Source organism: Salvia miltiorrhiza, chromosome 4 (genome assembly GCF_028751815.1).
Source record: "Salvia miltiorrhiza cultivar Shanhuang (shh) chromosome 4, IMPLAD_Smil_shh, whole genome shotgun sequence".
NCBI classification, from domain to species: Eukaryota; Viridiplantae; Streptophyta; class Magnoliopsida; order Lamiales; family Lamiaceae; genus Salvia; species Salvia miltiorrhiza.
Window position 1 is genome coordinate 24,805,679 of NC_080390.1, and position 14,290 is coordinate 24,819,968.

At 42.1% G+C, this 14,290-nt stretch overlaps 1 protein-coding gene across 1 annotated transcript; it reads left to right on the top strand.

Moving 5' to 3' along the window:
* Positions 1–3,398: 3,398 nt before the first annotated feature.
* Positions 3,399–5,165, top strand: LOC131019529 (protein phosphatase 2C 37-like). The gene is made up of 3 exons (XM_057948075.1): positions 3,399–4,422; positions 4,515–4,620; positions 4,701–5,165. Exons 1-3 carry the CDS (start codon positions 3,733–3,735, stop codon positions 5,015–5,017), a joined length of 1,113 nt encoding a protein of 370 aa, XP_057804058.1. The 5' UTR covers positions 3,399–3,732; the 3' UTR covers positions 5,018–5,165.
* Positions 5,166–14,290: the final 9,125 nt, after the last annotated feature.

Sequence of the window (14,290 nt, forward strand, 5' to 3'; positions counted from 1 at the left end):
AAATCTGAAGCCAACGGATAAACAAGCCGCTGAGAAACCCTAGCCGCCTGCACAAGCCACGCGGAAAAAGACCGCGCGACTTGTGCAGACGGCTAGGGTTTTTCGGCGGCTTGTTTATCCGTTGGCTTCATAATTTTTTTTGTTTCACAATATACATAAATATGAATTTTTTTGCCTTCATATTAATATTTTATAACACACAAACGTGCTCTATTTTTTTTTTATAATTTTCAAACCTACAGTACATATTAATGCATGAAAGTGACATGAGTTAACAACTTTACATTTATTGTCATTTTCTTAGATTTTGACGATTTTTAACACATATCTTACACAATTGTACTTGTGTAAGAACTTTTACAAAAAACCAAGCATTCCTATCACCATCACTTTTGCTTTTGGGTAGTTTTATAAGACATATTATATGAATGGGTATTTTTCATGGACATATTATGAAAGTGGGTACTTTCACCGATTAACACTAAAATTTTTTGATGTCCTGAAATTGGCGTGATGTGACATATATCCACCATTACTTTCCAACTTGGGTATATTAATCTATATTGAATTTAGGGTGTATTTTTAAAAAATCATAATGTTCCTAATATGATTGGAAATGACATCGATTCTCATTACATTTAGAATCACCCTAAACACTTAGAAAATACTCGTGGTGTAGAGCGCCATGTTTTATTTGGAGGGAAGAATTGAAGGTGTGCTAGAGGAATACAACTCTAATTCCAGATCCCTGGGATACTCGGATGATATCACCTCGAATCTAATGAGAATATCCAAGGCTATGCTGGTAAGGGGCTACAAAGACAAGTGTTATCATTTGTACTATGTGGTGAGAAGCTACGCGTTAAAGGAACACATCGTGCAGCTTGGATTGGAGAAACTCGGCATTGATGACATTCCCAAGAAGCCATGGGAATCGCTAGAAAGAGCGATGGAATTGTGGATTCTCAAACTCACCACCTTCGCTAAGATCTAGTTTTGTGAAATTGGGGAAACCTCTTCAAAACTTATAGGGATTTCAGAATAGAAATGGACGATTAATCGAAATTGGGGAAACTTCTCATCTCCTTGAAGAACTCCTTCTTCGAAATCGATAGGGATTTCACCTTTTAGGTTTGTGATGTTTGTCGCCTTTCTTCTTTTCTCGCAGAAACAAAAGAAATTTTCTAAGTGTTGCAGTGAAATTTTAAGTGTAACGAGAAACAATGTCGTTTCCAATCATATTAGGAATATTATGCTTTTTTTAAAGGTTAAGTACCACTCCCTCTCCCCTCTCACGCAACGTTGACACCCATATCGCCTTTAACACCCTAAAGTCATGGTAAGCATTGTTTACTATCTCAATGTGTCAACAAAAACTTGTTCGCTAATATTTTCACCACGCCGCAAGTGTACGGTGTAGTTGCAATATAAGGGAAGCAAGGTCGTATTCCACAAGGATTGGTGAATTTAAACTTCTAAATACTATTAATAAGTTGTTTTCAATCTATTTAGACAACCAAAGATGAAGAGATATTGAGAACTAAAACAAAGCTAAATAAGCAAATAAATAAAATAACAACAAGATAAACTTAGTTAATAAATTGGGGAATGACTCGAAGGAAAGTTATCCTAGGGACTAGATTTCGATGGATCGTAATGAACTTCAATCTAAATCAATATAAATCTTGATATGGCCTACTTATCTAGGGCGATCTCCCCACTAGTTTTAGCCCCCTCCCGGACGACTAAAACAGTAGATTACGGGTCATAATTGCCGTCCCCGGTCAATTTCTAACCTATAACTCCCAAGAGCACAAAGGATCAACAAGCCCTCACCCAACTCTCAACCTCCCGGTTTATTGAGATGATATGTATCAAACTCCTAATCTATTGTAATTATCCTCTCCCGATTCAAATCACAAATTAGAAATGCACAAAAGGTGGCCAACCAATCATACAAGAGATAAATCTAGGACTTGAAAAGATAACAATAAGCACAATCAAGATATATATTGAACAAAGAAATCAATCCATTACAAATCCATCTAATCTAATCCCTAAGATAAGAGATTTTAGCCAAGCATATTCATAATAAAAGCAAATCTCAAGTCATAAGAAAACATAAATAAAGATATAGAGAGATAGAGATTCATAGACAAATCCTATAATCTTGATCTTCAATCATGTAGTCTTGATGAGCTCCTTTCCAAGTCTTCCCCTTCTTTAGTTGATTTTGGTGTTGTTTTTGTGTGTGGAAGAGAGAAAAAATGGTAGAGAATGGAGGCTAGGGTTTGGGATTGGAGAGTTGGGGAAGATGAAGTGGGTGTGTGTGGTGAATGAATGGGGAAAAGAAGAGAAAAATGGAGTTTTGAGGCTAAAATCGCGTTTGGGGTCCATTTGGGGGAGCCCCGCCCTTTTCCCGCGGTCACGGCCCGCGTCCGCGGCCTTCAAACGTGGGGGATGCTCAGGGGACCCGCGGTCCCGCCCCGCGGCCGCGGGTGGTGACCGCGGGTGTCTCCTGAGTCGGGGGCAGCTGACCCGCGGTCCCACCCCGCGGCCGCGGGTGGTGACCGCGGGCTACTGGGCGTTATGCGCAGTCCGCTCGTTTTGCTCCGTTCTCCCTCGTCCGGACTCGGATTTGATCGCCGTTTGCGCTCACGGATTCCTCTCGAGACGTACTTCAATATAATATCTTCAAAATCCTCCAATTAATCCTTGAGTTTTCCTGAAATTACTCCAAAACTACACCAAGACATCAAATCTTCATAAAACTCAACATTATGGTACAAACACACATTGGCAAGCAAAATATGAAGGGAAATGACAACAAATCATGTGGAATTGAGGTACGAAAACCATGTTTGTCAAACGTAAGCAAATTAAATCCCCCCCACCTCCAGCGCTTTAACGGTGCGCTTAACTCGTTAGAGTTTTTTTTTTTTTTTTACTTATGAGTGCATTTTTGGAGGTGGTGAGTTATGTAGTGTCGGATAACCTTCTTAAAGAGAGAGGAAAGAAGAAATCGTATATTCATCGCGATCGTGAAGTCGGTGGTGAACGATTTGGTGCACAATTCATTTTATTTAATTAATATAATATTAAAATTTTAAATTTAATAAATTTTTTATTTTCAAATTAAAAAAATTATATTAAACATAATGTTTTTAAAATCTATTTTGAAGCCTCCGATAGAGAGAAAATGTTCTCAACGGGACCACACCCTAGAGCCTCAAAGGGCTCTTGCGCTGAAGTCAGTAAAATATCTTCATTAATGTTTGGGATCACGCGCGGGTGGGAGAGGCACGAAAGACGAATATCGTACATAGCGATGCCGCCACGTGTTGAAAATCGTGGGAAAAAGCATATTTAAATTATGGGTAGGCCTAAAAAAGCAGGCGGGCCCCAGCTACAAAACCGCTGCGTGTCGTGACAGAAGGCCCCCATCTTGTACGAACTTGTGTTCATTTTTCATTGGCCCCCAAATTCGTGTACGTTCCAGATCTCATCAACCCCACAAATCAACGGTCACGATCACCCTCCTCTCTCTCCTACCCAATATGGTGACGGGCAGCTGCCCGCAACCCTCCTCTCCGCATAGAAAAAGCAGATTTTCGATCGTATTCCATGCATTATTTTTCGTGCTTGATTCTTCCAACTTGTGGTGATATTATATGTGTACAGAAAAATCTGACAAGATTTCAGTAGATTTATAAGCCTGATTCAATTGTTGCAATGGCTGGTATAGTTGAGACGCAGACGGCTACCCCTATTGAGGCCAGTTCCAAATCCAGGAGCAGGATGGAAATTCATCGCCTTAATTTCGACCTCACCGATTCTGCCATGGCGCTCCCGCCGCTGCTCAGGAAGAGGCGGCGCAAGGTCGATGCGGTGGTTCAGAACTCCGATCTTGACCTGAATTTTTGTACGAAACGCTTGAAGGCTCACGAATGTCCGAGATTCGGCGTGACGTCTGTTTGCGGGAGGAGGAGGGATATGGAAGACGCGGTAGCGATTCGCCCTTCCTTTTGCGGTAAGGATACTGATGCTCCCGGCGGTTTGCACTTCTTCGGAGTGTTCGACGGCCATGGCTGCTCGCACGTGAGCAGGCGGTGCAAGGAGCGGATGCACGAGATCGTGAGGGACGAGTACGAGAATGGCGGCTATTCGTCGTGGGAGGATACGATGGCGCGGAGTTTCACGAAGATGGATGATGACGTGGCGGAGTGGTCGAGCGGCCGAGCCTCCACCTCCTCCGCCTCCAGCTGCCGCTGCGAGATGCACACTCCGCAGCGCGACTCGGTCGGCTCCACCGCAGTCGTGGCGGTGGTCTCCCCCGAGAAGATCGTCGTGTCCAATTGCGGTGATTCTCGCGCCGTTCTATGCCGGAACGGCGTCGCGATTCCTCTCTCCGTGGATCACAAGGTAGCTAGTGTTTTTGGCTTGTTAATGTCGTTTCGATTGCCCCAGCTATCGTGGAATTATGGTCTGATTTTTTCCTTCTGTGTGATTTGCAGCCGGACAGACCGGATGAGCTCCGCCGTATAGAGGAAGCCGGCGGCCGCGTCATTTACTGGGACGGTCCGAGAGTTCTCGGCGTCTTAGCCATGTCCCGCGCCATAGGTGAGCAAAATCCCACAAACAAAAAGCCACGATTAATTTAATCGCGATCTAGTTTGTTGATTTAAATAAAATTGTTTCAGGTGACAGTTATCTGAAACCGTACGTGATCCCGGAGCCGGAGGTGACGGTGACGGATCGGACGGCGGAGGACGAGTGCCTAATCCTGGCCAGCGATGGGCTGTGGGACGTGGTCTCCGACCAAACCGCTTGCGGCGTGGCGCGCATGTGCCTCCAGTCGCGGAAACCGGCTCCGCAATCTCCAGAAGGCGATGAGGCCGGAGATAGCTCGTATAAGGCTTGCTCCGACGCCTCCATTTTATTGACGAGGCTGGCTTTGGCGCGGAACTCAACGGATAATGTTAGTGTTGTGGTGGTGGATTTGAGGAGGAGACAATGAGTTTATTATATTTATATAGTATATATTTACGATGATAATTAGCTACCCTAAACTCATTATTTTTTGTTTTTTTATGCACTTAGTACTTTAACTAATGTATATATTTAGGTATAATAATTTCTTTATCCCACCTTGAAAAAGGACAAAAGTGGTGTTAATTGGGAGGTTAGCTTCCCCCTTCAATTTTTTTAGAGGCAAAATGGAAAGTACCCCTTTTCAAAGACAAAAACAAAAATGTACCCACCCTTTACCAAACATATAAAATCTACCCATCTAGGACAATAATACCCTTATGCCTATTTTAGTATTCTGCTCGCCAACAGTTTGTCGAGCATGTCGAGTATTTCATCGAGCATGTCGAGCGCGTCGAGCATTATACCAAATACCCTTAAGCAAACTATTCTCTATAATTCATTATAATCATTTATGTTTTAAACAGTAAACAGGCCCAACATGCTTCCGTAAACACTTCAAAATAATTCTTAAATTAAACCAACATTATACCTTCGTCGACTGGTCTTCTTCAGGAGTCGGTCTTGTTGCGTTTTACGGCTCGTCTGCCTCCCCGGCACGCACCAACCACACACTCGCAAGAGATGGTTGCAACCCTTCTCCTTCACTAAGTGCCGACTAAATAATATGTTGGAAAAATAAAGAAAATATTTTTACTCAACCCGGAATAGTTGGACAAAAACTCAGCGTTTATAGAGGATTTATATAATAATTAATTTTATTTCATAAAAACTCCCCAAAGGAGGAGACTAACTTGTCTAGCTACTCATAGTAGCCAGTACTTGTGTACATAAAAAAAATAAAAAGGGACAAAAACGAAAAACTTTGAAAACAAAATTAAAATTCTAAGATAATTTTCTAGAGAGAAGATGTGTGTTGTGTGAAATGGGTCTGATTTTCTGATACCCTTCTTCTCTCCAGCTCTTGTGTTTATATAGAGGTTTGAGCCCCTCTATAATTGCTTGGTTGGTGGCCTCGGATTCTTCCTTTGTGGCCAGCTTGCTTGATTGTGACATCCACCTTCTTTTGTTGGCCATTATTGCCGACGCTTGTTAGTGGCCTCACATGGTACTGGACCCCTTCTTTATCTTCTTGTAATAATGCTAGTAGGGGCCGGCTGCTTTCTTCTCCACTTACTTTTGTCCTGAAGCTTTTGGTAAGTGGTCCTCCTGTTCTTCCACCCACTTTTGTCGTTTCTTTTGTGGGTGCGATCCTGGCTGTGAATCACATGATTCAAAATATTCTGTCGGCCACCTTACTTTTTTGGTGCCCGAGGTGTCCTTCCCTTTGGGGTCTGATGCTTGTCATGTTCATCAGACCGGAATCTCCTTTTATCCGGCTTCGGAAAGAATCCTTTGCCGAATTCTGGCTCCTTCTGCGATGAGCATTGATCGCAGATCCTATCGATCCAATGGCTTACATGAGCCATATTGCAGAATTTGCGACGAGTCTCTTTGCTCCCCGCTATCCTGTTACTCCAGATTGTTTGCCTCTTGTCTTCAAAAGACTTTTCAGCAAACTGAGTGGTGGTTCCTGTCATTGTGTTGACCAGGAACGTTCCCAGATCCGAGCTTTGATTGAACTTGAACCTGGACTTCATTTTGTCCATCTCTGTGAGACAGACCCAAAGACCCCATGCTCGTCTCGTGGAGATTTGATCCTCCGGGATTGTTGAGACGATTGCGGCATTAAACTCAGGAACTTTGATTCGATTCAAAGCTCCTGTATCTGGCCTCCGAAGCTTGATGAAATGGAAGGCTTCGTAGACTCCCTTGCCAACTGGTTCTGGAGCTGCACTGAAGAAATACAGTTCCAGGACATCTCCCCTTTTGAGGGACTCGTTGTTCTCCCATGTGTCGAACACCGTTTTCTGGATCCATTTGGGTAGACCCTTGATTTCGGTGAAAGCCGGAGAAGTGGTATAAACTGAAGCTAATGCCCCAAATTCATACCATTCCTTTACATCGTTTGGATTGGCTCCTGGAGTGAACCAAACCCTTGGATATTTTCCTGCAACATCAACCCGGCAATTTCCCGGATTAATGCCTCTTCTCGTAAGAAGTTTCTCCCACCTGTCTTGATAATTCTGCCAAGAAGGAGAAGGAATAAAAAGATTAGTATCAACCTTAACTTGGCCTGTCATGGGCCTAAGGCTGATCTCTCCCTCTTTTACCCCAGAGGTGGAGGGTTGACATGTTGCTTCAGGGATTGACTCCTTAACAACATCTTTTCCTCGAGCGTCCGGCTGTGAAGCCATTCTCTCAGGACTTGGGCTAGGGGTACTTGAATCCCCTGCTACAGGTAATCCGCCCTGTACGGAAAGCATTGCTTTAGCCCGATTTTCACGGACTGCGCGCAAGAGCGGCTTTTCGGTTGCTTCCTGAAGATTGAACATCTTCATGAAACAGACATCAATTTGGCTAGATACTTTGGCTTCGTCAGCCGCTTGTATCTTTCCTGCTTGTTTAGTATGCAGCACACATCTGTGCCACTCTTGTTGTAGCAGCTCTAGGCTTTCAAAGAGCTGCGCCTGTATTGCCTCGATGGCCTCCACTTCAGGGAGCTCCATCCCTTGTAAGGAAATCTGCAAGAACATTCTGATCAGATTTCAAAACGACAATATCATAATCATAATATTGGCATTCTGCTTGCCATCTAATTAATCTAGCCCTTTCGGGTTTAGATTCAAACTTTTTTGTTAAGAAAGCTTTAACGTTAGTGTTATCAACTTTCAAAACGAATTTTTTAGCTAGTAAGAAAAGCGGCCATTTTTTAAACGCCTTTCGAACTGCAAAGAATTCTTTCTCGTTGATGTGCCATCGCACAGCTTCGTCGTCGGAGAAAAGACCGCTACAGTATCTGCAAGGTTCTTCTCCATATGGGGTGATCTTTGTAAGCACTGCTGCCCACCAGAAATCACTCGCATCCGTGTAGAGGACCAAATCATCCTCGTCTTGTGGTATTGAAAGTTTTGGGAGATTTTTGCAAATCTCTTTCAACTTCTTTATACCCTCTCGATGTTCTTCCTTCCAAATAAATGGAACATCTTTCTTTAGTAATGGACTAAAGATTTTCCTGTGTTCTGCAAGATTTTTGATGAACATTCCTGCAAAGTTAACAACTCCGAGAAAGCTTTGGAGCTGCTTCTTTTCCTTGAGATCTTCTGGAAAATTCCGGACCTTTTCCACAATATGATCTTGTAGAATGATCCCAGATTCATCAATCTCAATCCCCAGAAACTCCATCTTTTGGGTAGCTATAACTGCCTTCTTTTCTGACAGCACTAGTCCTTCTTGTTGGCAAACATCAGCAAAGATCTCCAGATGCCTGACATGTTCATGAATGTTTTTTGATGCAATAAGGATGTCATCAATATAAACAAACATAAACGAAGAATAATCCTTAAATAGATTATCCATCTTCCTTTGGAATATCTGAGGCGCGTTGGCTAACCCCATTGGCATGACATTCCATACATAATGTCCCTGTGGAGTTGAGAAGGCTGTGAACTTCTTACTCCCTTCCTCCATGCGAATCTGGTAAAAACCTGACTTGCAATCGAACTTTGAGAATACCCTTGCATTTCTAATGCAGTCGATAAGGTGTTCTCTGCTTGGGATGAAGTATCCATCAAACTCAAGAATATCATTAATCCCTTTATAATTAATGACTAATCTTGGTTTTCCTCGCTTGATCTCCCCATGGTTTCTTACCAGAAATCCCGGACTACTATAGGGTGATCTTCCATCTTCGATCAGTTTTAAATCAAGGTGTTCCTTGATTATACTCCCCATATCCTTTTTATCTTGAGGATTCATCAGGATAGGTCTGAACCTTACGAACTCATGCTCCTTTCCAGTTTTAACTTTTAAGGTTGCTCTGAGCTGGTTCTTGTTCCACCATGCCAAAGGATCCTCGTGGTAACACTTCTGGATTCTCCTTTTGACGTCGGCAATGGACACCTGTTCGTCTTCCTTGATATCTTTGTGTGATATCAGGGATACTTTGAGGATTTGAGTTTCTTCCTCAGAGAGATTTGGGAATCCCTCAGTTCTGCATTTGAGCAAAACTTCTCCGAATCTCCTTTGATCCTTCATTTGAGGTCTCCGGAGTCTGCCATCATCACCACGCTTGCTGCGAAATTTGATTGGCATTGATCTATGAAAAGCTCCACCGAGCCTTTGCACAATGATTTTGTGGTCACAATTGGTTGTGAACACTAGCCGTCTGGCTTCATTGTCTTGTATGTACCGCTTGAAGCTTTGCAGAAAATTATTTCCAAATAATATATCTGCTCCGGTATCATGGAAATAAATTGGTGGAGTTTTGACCTTGTACCAAGGTGTCTGTCCTGCCCCGCCGATCAATATTTCCGTCTGTTTTACTCCTTTTGATAAGAGCAAAATCTTTTTGGAGAAATCCCTTCCCGCAATTCGAGGTAGATCTTCTTCCACTTCTGCTGGAAAGACTCCTCGTTTTGCTGTACAGATTCCTGCTCCCGAATCCACATAAGCAGCAAAATATTCTGCTTTGTATTTCTCGTATAACATTCCCACCGAGATGTATATTGAGAATGGGCTGGTCATTGGATCATCACTCTTTGGCGTCCAATGGTGATCTCCATTCTTCCTGATTTCCATGACCATGGTTTATATTTGTCAAGGAAATCTCGTCCTAGGATCAGGACATCTGCTTCTTGTCCGGCTTGTCCTTCGGTTTGGATTTCAAAGTCTCCAACCTTTAGAGTTCCGATGTATCGGTTGTCTCCTGGATTCGCCAGATAATACAACGAACTGCAAGGAAACTGGTTTTCCTTGTTGGTTGTATCGATTCTCGTGGAAACCTGTCTCCATCCTTCAGGACATTTGAGTTTAATTCTCATGTCCGGGACTGGTGTTTCCTGGATTGCCCTTCTCTCGTATGACTGAGAGAAACTTCTTGTAATAGGCCCTGACGTCAGCCTATTTCCTTGGAATGATAGCCTTGGTTCACCCAGTCTGAGACTCTGGGTATGGCTAAGTATCGGCTTGTCTCCAACATCGATGTCGATTTCCCCAATCTGAGGAGTTCCTACTCGGTTTGGATTGACCGCCTTGGCAACTTCTTTGAATATTTCTGGAATTTCAATGAATTTCTTTCCCAGAAATAATTCCGTGTGATGGGAATTTGATAAGGCATACGAGACTTGATAAGTTAGTGAGTATGGCCTATTTCCATCCGTCATTAGCTCCTTCTTCTTGTAGTCCTGATAGAGTGTCAGGGCCCGGCTGAAGGATGAATCTTGCAGATTATAAGAGATCTGTGGGTAGAATTCTGTTATAATCCTCTTGGCATAGAGATTGCCTGAAAAAGCTCCAAGAACTGAAGCTCTAGTATCTCTGATTCTTTTGTCGCAAAGTGCGACATCAATTGGTTGATCTGTCCCTGGGGTAAGGGATGATTTGATCACCAACTGAATGGCTCCAATATGAATCCATTTTATCGTGCAAGCGACTTCTGGCTTCATTTTCTGGAGGTCCTGCATAATGTCCTCGGACGGAACCAGCTGGATTTCCACCTGATTACTTGTAATCTCGATTGGAAGCGCCGTTTCTTGGTTTGTAACACCAAAATAGACATGATGCTTCCTTTTTGATGGTATCAAGCTATTAAGAACTCGATTCAATCTTCCATTGGAGAACCCTTGGTGGGTTTGTACTTCTCCAATTTCCTTGTTGAGTTTCTTCACGAGTTTATTCACCACCTCTTCTTGTGGAATCAGAAAATGGCTAGTGAACCCATTCTGATCCTCCTTCTGGGTGTGGTGGATCTCGTGTTCCTCTTTAGTCTGACTCGTCTCCGGTTGATCCATCGGACATCTCCGAATCTTCAGAACTAAAGACCTCTTCTTGCTCATATATACTCTCATCAGAGGATATATCTTCAAATCGATACACGGGTATCAATTTCTGGTAGTAGATAGCTTCTTCGATATCTGGTGTGGATTCGAAGCTTCTCATCTCCCTTTTCTCGTTGTCTGGGCAATTGGTTGAAATATGCCCCTTTGCACCGCACGTCCAGCAGTTACAATCCTTGAAACTTTCATTTACTTTGGCCTGAGTGCGCCTGAAAGTTTTTCTCACCGGGATTCTCTTTTGATTTGAGAATTGGTTTCTTGATGGTCCGCTCCGTTGGCCTGACTTGTAGGAGCGTGCCTTCTGTCTGGTCCACCTAGTTCTTGGCTTCCAAGAACTTCTTCTGGACTTTCTTTCATAGGGTTGATACCTATGTTTCTTTCGGCTCCTCCTTTGATACAGCAACTCCGCACCAATCTCTGTTGGAAGATCAAGGTTGTCGCATATCAATGGGGCTCTTTTGTTGAGTCTTCTCAATCTTTTGAGATTCCTCTGGTCCGCTGCCTTCTGGCACCATTCAGACAGCTTCTTGTGAACATAAGACATCCTCCTTGAAGCGCTATCAAGTGGATATTCTCCTGGTGAAACATACTCGTTGATGAGCATTTCCCTCCATGGACTTGGAAACTTTGGAAAAAAGAGATCCATGGCCATCTTGTTGTCTACTTCCCCCATATGGACATATAGGGTGTATAGGCGCAGAAATTTATTAAGAGCTTTTGGCTCTAGCACTATCAACCTCAAATTGTGTAGTGCTTGTTGATATTTCTTGCGCTTTTCCTCTGCAGATCCTTCGAAAAAATCCATTCCCAAGAAATGAATTTTTATTTGTTTAGTAACTTCCTTGATGATATCATTCATGTCAGTGCTACTAAACATTTCATTCCTTACTGGAACTGAAAGTTTTTCCCAGTATTGTTTTGCCATCCCCGCCAAGCTGGCTTCGAAGACTCTGGCAAATTCCTTTTTGTCGTAATCAATTGTGGCAATCACGACCTTTAATGATGAAGCCCATTCGTCGATGAGATCCTCCCAATCTTTGAAACTGGCTTCGTCGAGGTTAAGAATCAATCCATATGGATGGATTGGTTCCAGTGTGACCTTTCCTACAGGAGTGTCCTGCATCTGAGGCCTCCGTCGCCTGGTTCGTTGGAACTCGCTCGTACTATCTTGAGCTGAACCTTTCAGTGGCGCTCCTTCTCGAGGCTCTTTTTTGGGAACCTCATCTTCTTGGTTCATCTTTAGATCAACCATGTTGAGGTCAGCAAAAGATTCTGCTAACTCCTGTAGATCTTCCAATCCGATTCTATCAAGGCTATTCATGATATTTGCCTTTCATGATTCGGATTATGTCCTCCGGCTGCAACTCTTTGGGTGTTGCATCAAATAGAGAGGTGGACGTCGGGTCTTTGGACCATTGATTCCGAATTTTTCCGGAACATGGTTTTCGCCTTTCGATCATCTCCATTTTTCTCTGGATATCACGCAAGAGGGTTAGAATTTCCTCTTGTTGGAGTGATATTCTGCTTAGCTCCATCGGTAGATCGTACAGCTTGACGCCATAATATTCCACCGTCTTTTGGATCTCCCGCAAGTTGACATTGTCGGAAGAACTTGGCTCGATCTTTTGATAGCCTGGAAAGGCTACGCTCGCCTTGTCTTTTGGTTCCATCAATCGTGGAACTGATGGGCCTCCTCCATTCTTTGTTCAATGGTTGCTCTGGATGCAGCCATTATCATCAGATGCCGATGATAGTCCTGGATACTCGCAATAATATTGCGAATAAGTTCGATATCTCCTCCTCTTCTTAGGTTGGTGATGAGGACTCGATTGTTCCATCTTAGGTCACTAAGAAAGTGACCGATTTCTATCTCCAAATTTTGGAGAGAGTTCCTGTAGTGTACACATCTCGGACACTCGTCCGGATCCATAAGTTTTAATGGAGTCTCCTCCCACATGGGTTAATCATAAAAATAAATTAAAAATTATATAATTCCTCTATAAAAACCCGCTCTGATACCATTTCTAACTAGGATCTTTTTTAACTGTTTTTGCTTAAAGGTACGTGGCGTTGTCTCACAGTCCAGACCCAGATTACCAGGTAATCTATCGGGCACGAGGAAAGTTTCCAGCCGATATACCCTTTAAGCCCAATTTTAATGCATATAATGAAGTATAGGGAAATTCTTGGAAATAGCAAGTCAAAGGGTGGAAATAGCTAGAGGGCAAAATTGTCCAAAATGGGTACATTTTGTATGTTTTAAAATAGGTGGGTACATTTTAGGTTTTATCTATGAAAAAGGGTATTTTCAACCATTAACCCATTTTTTTATCCCACCTTGAAAAAAGAAAAAGTGGTGTGGAGTTAATTGGGAGGGTAGCTTGCCTCTTTGTAATCTCTCGACTATATTATATTTATTTGAAGTGTATGCGAAAATAAGTTTCATTATCCTCGATTTTTATTTGTGTAACATGTCTCTGAGCCTAAGTTGAAACGGGCGTTTACTTTTTATCTCTCTAAATCAAAGAATAATATAATAAAATATAAATTTTAAATTTTAAAATATTTATTTATTAATTATACCTATTAATAATATAATACAAAAACTTAATAGACGATTAATATAATGTGAAATGATTAAATAAATAATTTGCTACGCTCCAATGACCTAGATCTTCAATCCTTTCCATTGACATTCCGTCAATACAAAATAAATCTTTACAAATTGGTTGTACAAGACTACTCTGTCAAAGTAATACTTGAAGAATTGGTGTCACGTTGTGGTGAATGTTAACTCAATGAAATCACACTTCTAAGACGTAAGCACTATAGGGCCATCTTGTTGCTTTTATATACTGTCATGTTGTGGTCAATTTCATCCACTTCTCACTTCCAGAAATTTCCTATAACCGTTGCAATGTCTTTCAGAAAATTGATAGTCAGTCAGCCGTGGATGTTGGTTGAAACTTGAGAGCTCATGCTTTCTGAAAAATAGGAATTGTTGTCCCACTAACTTGCACCATGATTTATCCACCTCTCCCCTAATTGAAATGTGACCAGCTGCACAAAATCCATTATTCCACAACCAAAAAATGTAAAAACATAAAAGAAATGTAAACATTAAATATATACAGTTTACCAATGGAGAGTCAAAGTTCAGCTTCAAGGCTGACTCCGGAATATTGGCTGAAAACCTAGAAATGCTGACAACAGAATGTTATCAACATTCAAGCTAACATTGTTGTAGTCAACATTGATTCTAACAATCTCCCACTTAATCTTTTCCTTCATGCAATAAAAATAAAAATAAAAAAACTATTTACAAAAAAGAATTCTATGTTACAAGTACAAATTAAGGAGAAATT

Coding starts and splice junctions, on each gene's coding strand:
- LOC131019529 (XM_057948075.1), top strand. CDS start 3,733: ATGGCTGGTATAGTTGAGACGCAGACGGCTACCCCTATTGAGGCCAGT. Junction 4,423..4,514: donor CTCTCTCCGTGGATCACAAG/GTAGCTAGTGTT, acceptor TGTGATTTGCAG/CCGGACAGACCGGATGAGCT. Junction 4,621..4,700: donor AGCCATGTCCCGCGCCATAG/GTGAGCAAAATC, acceptor AAATTGTTTCAG/GTGACAGTTATCTGAAACCG.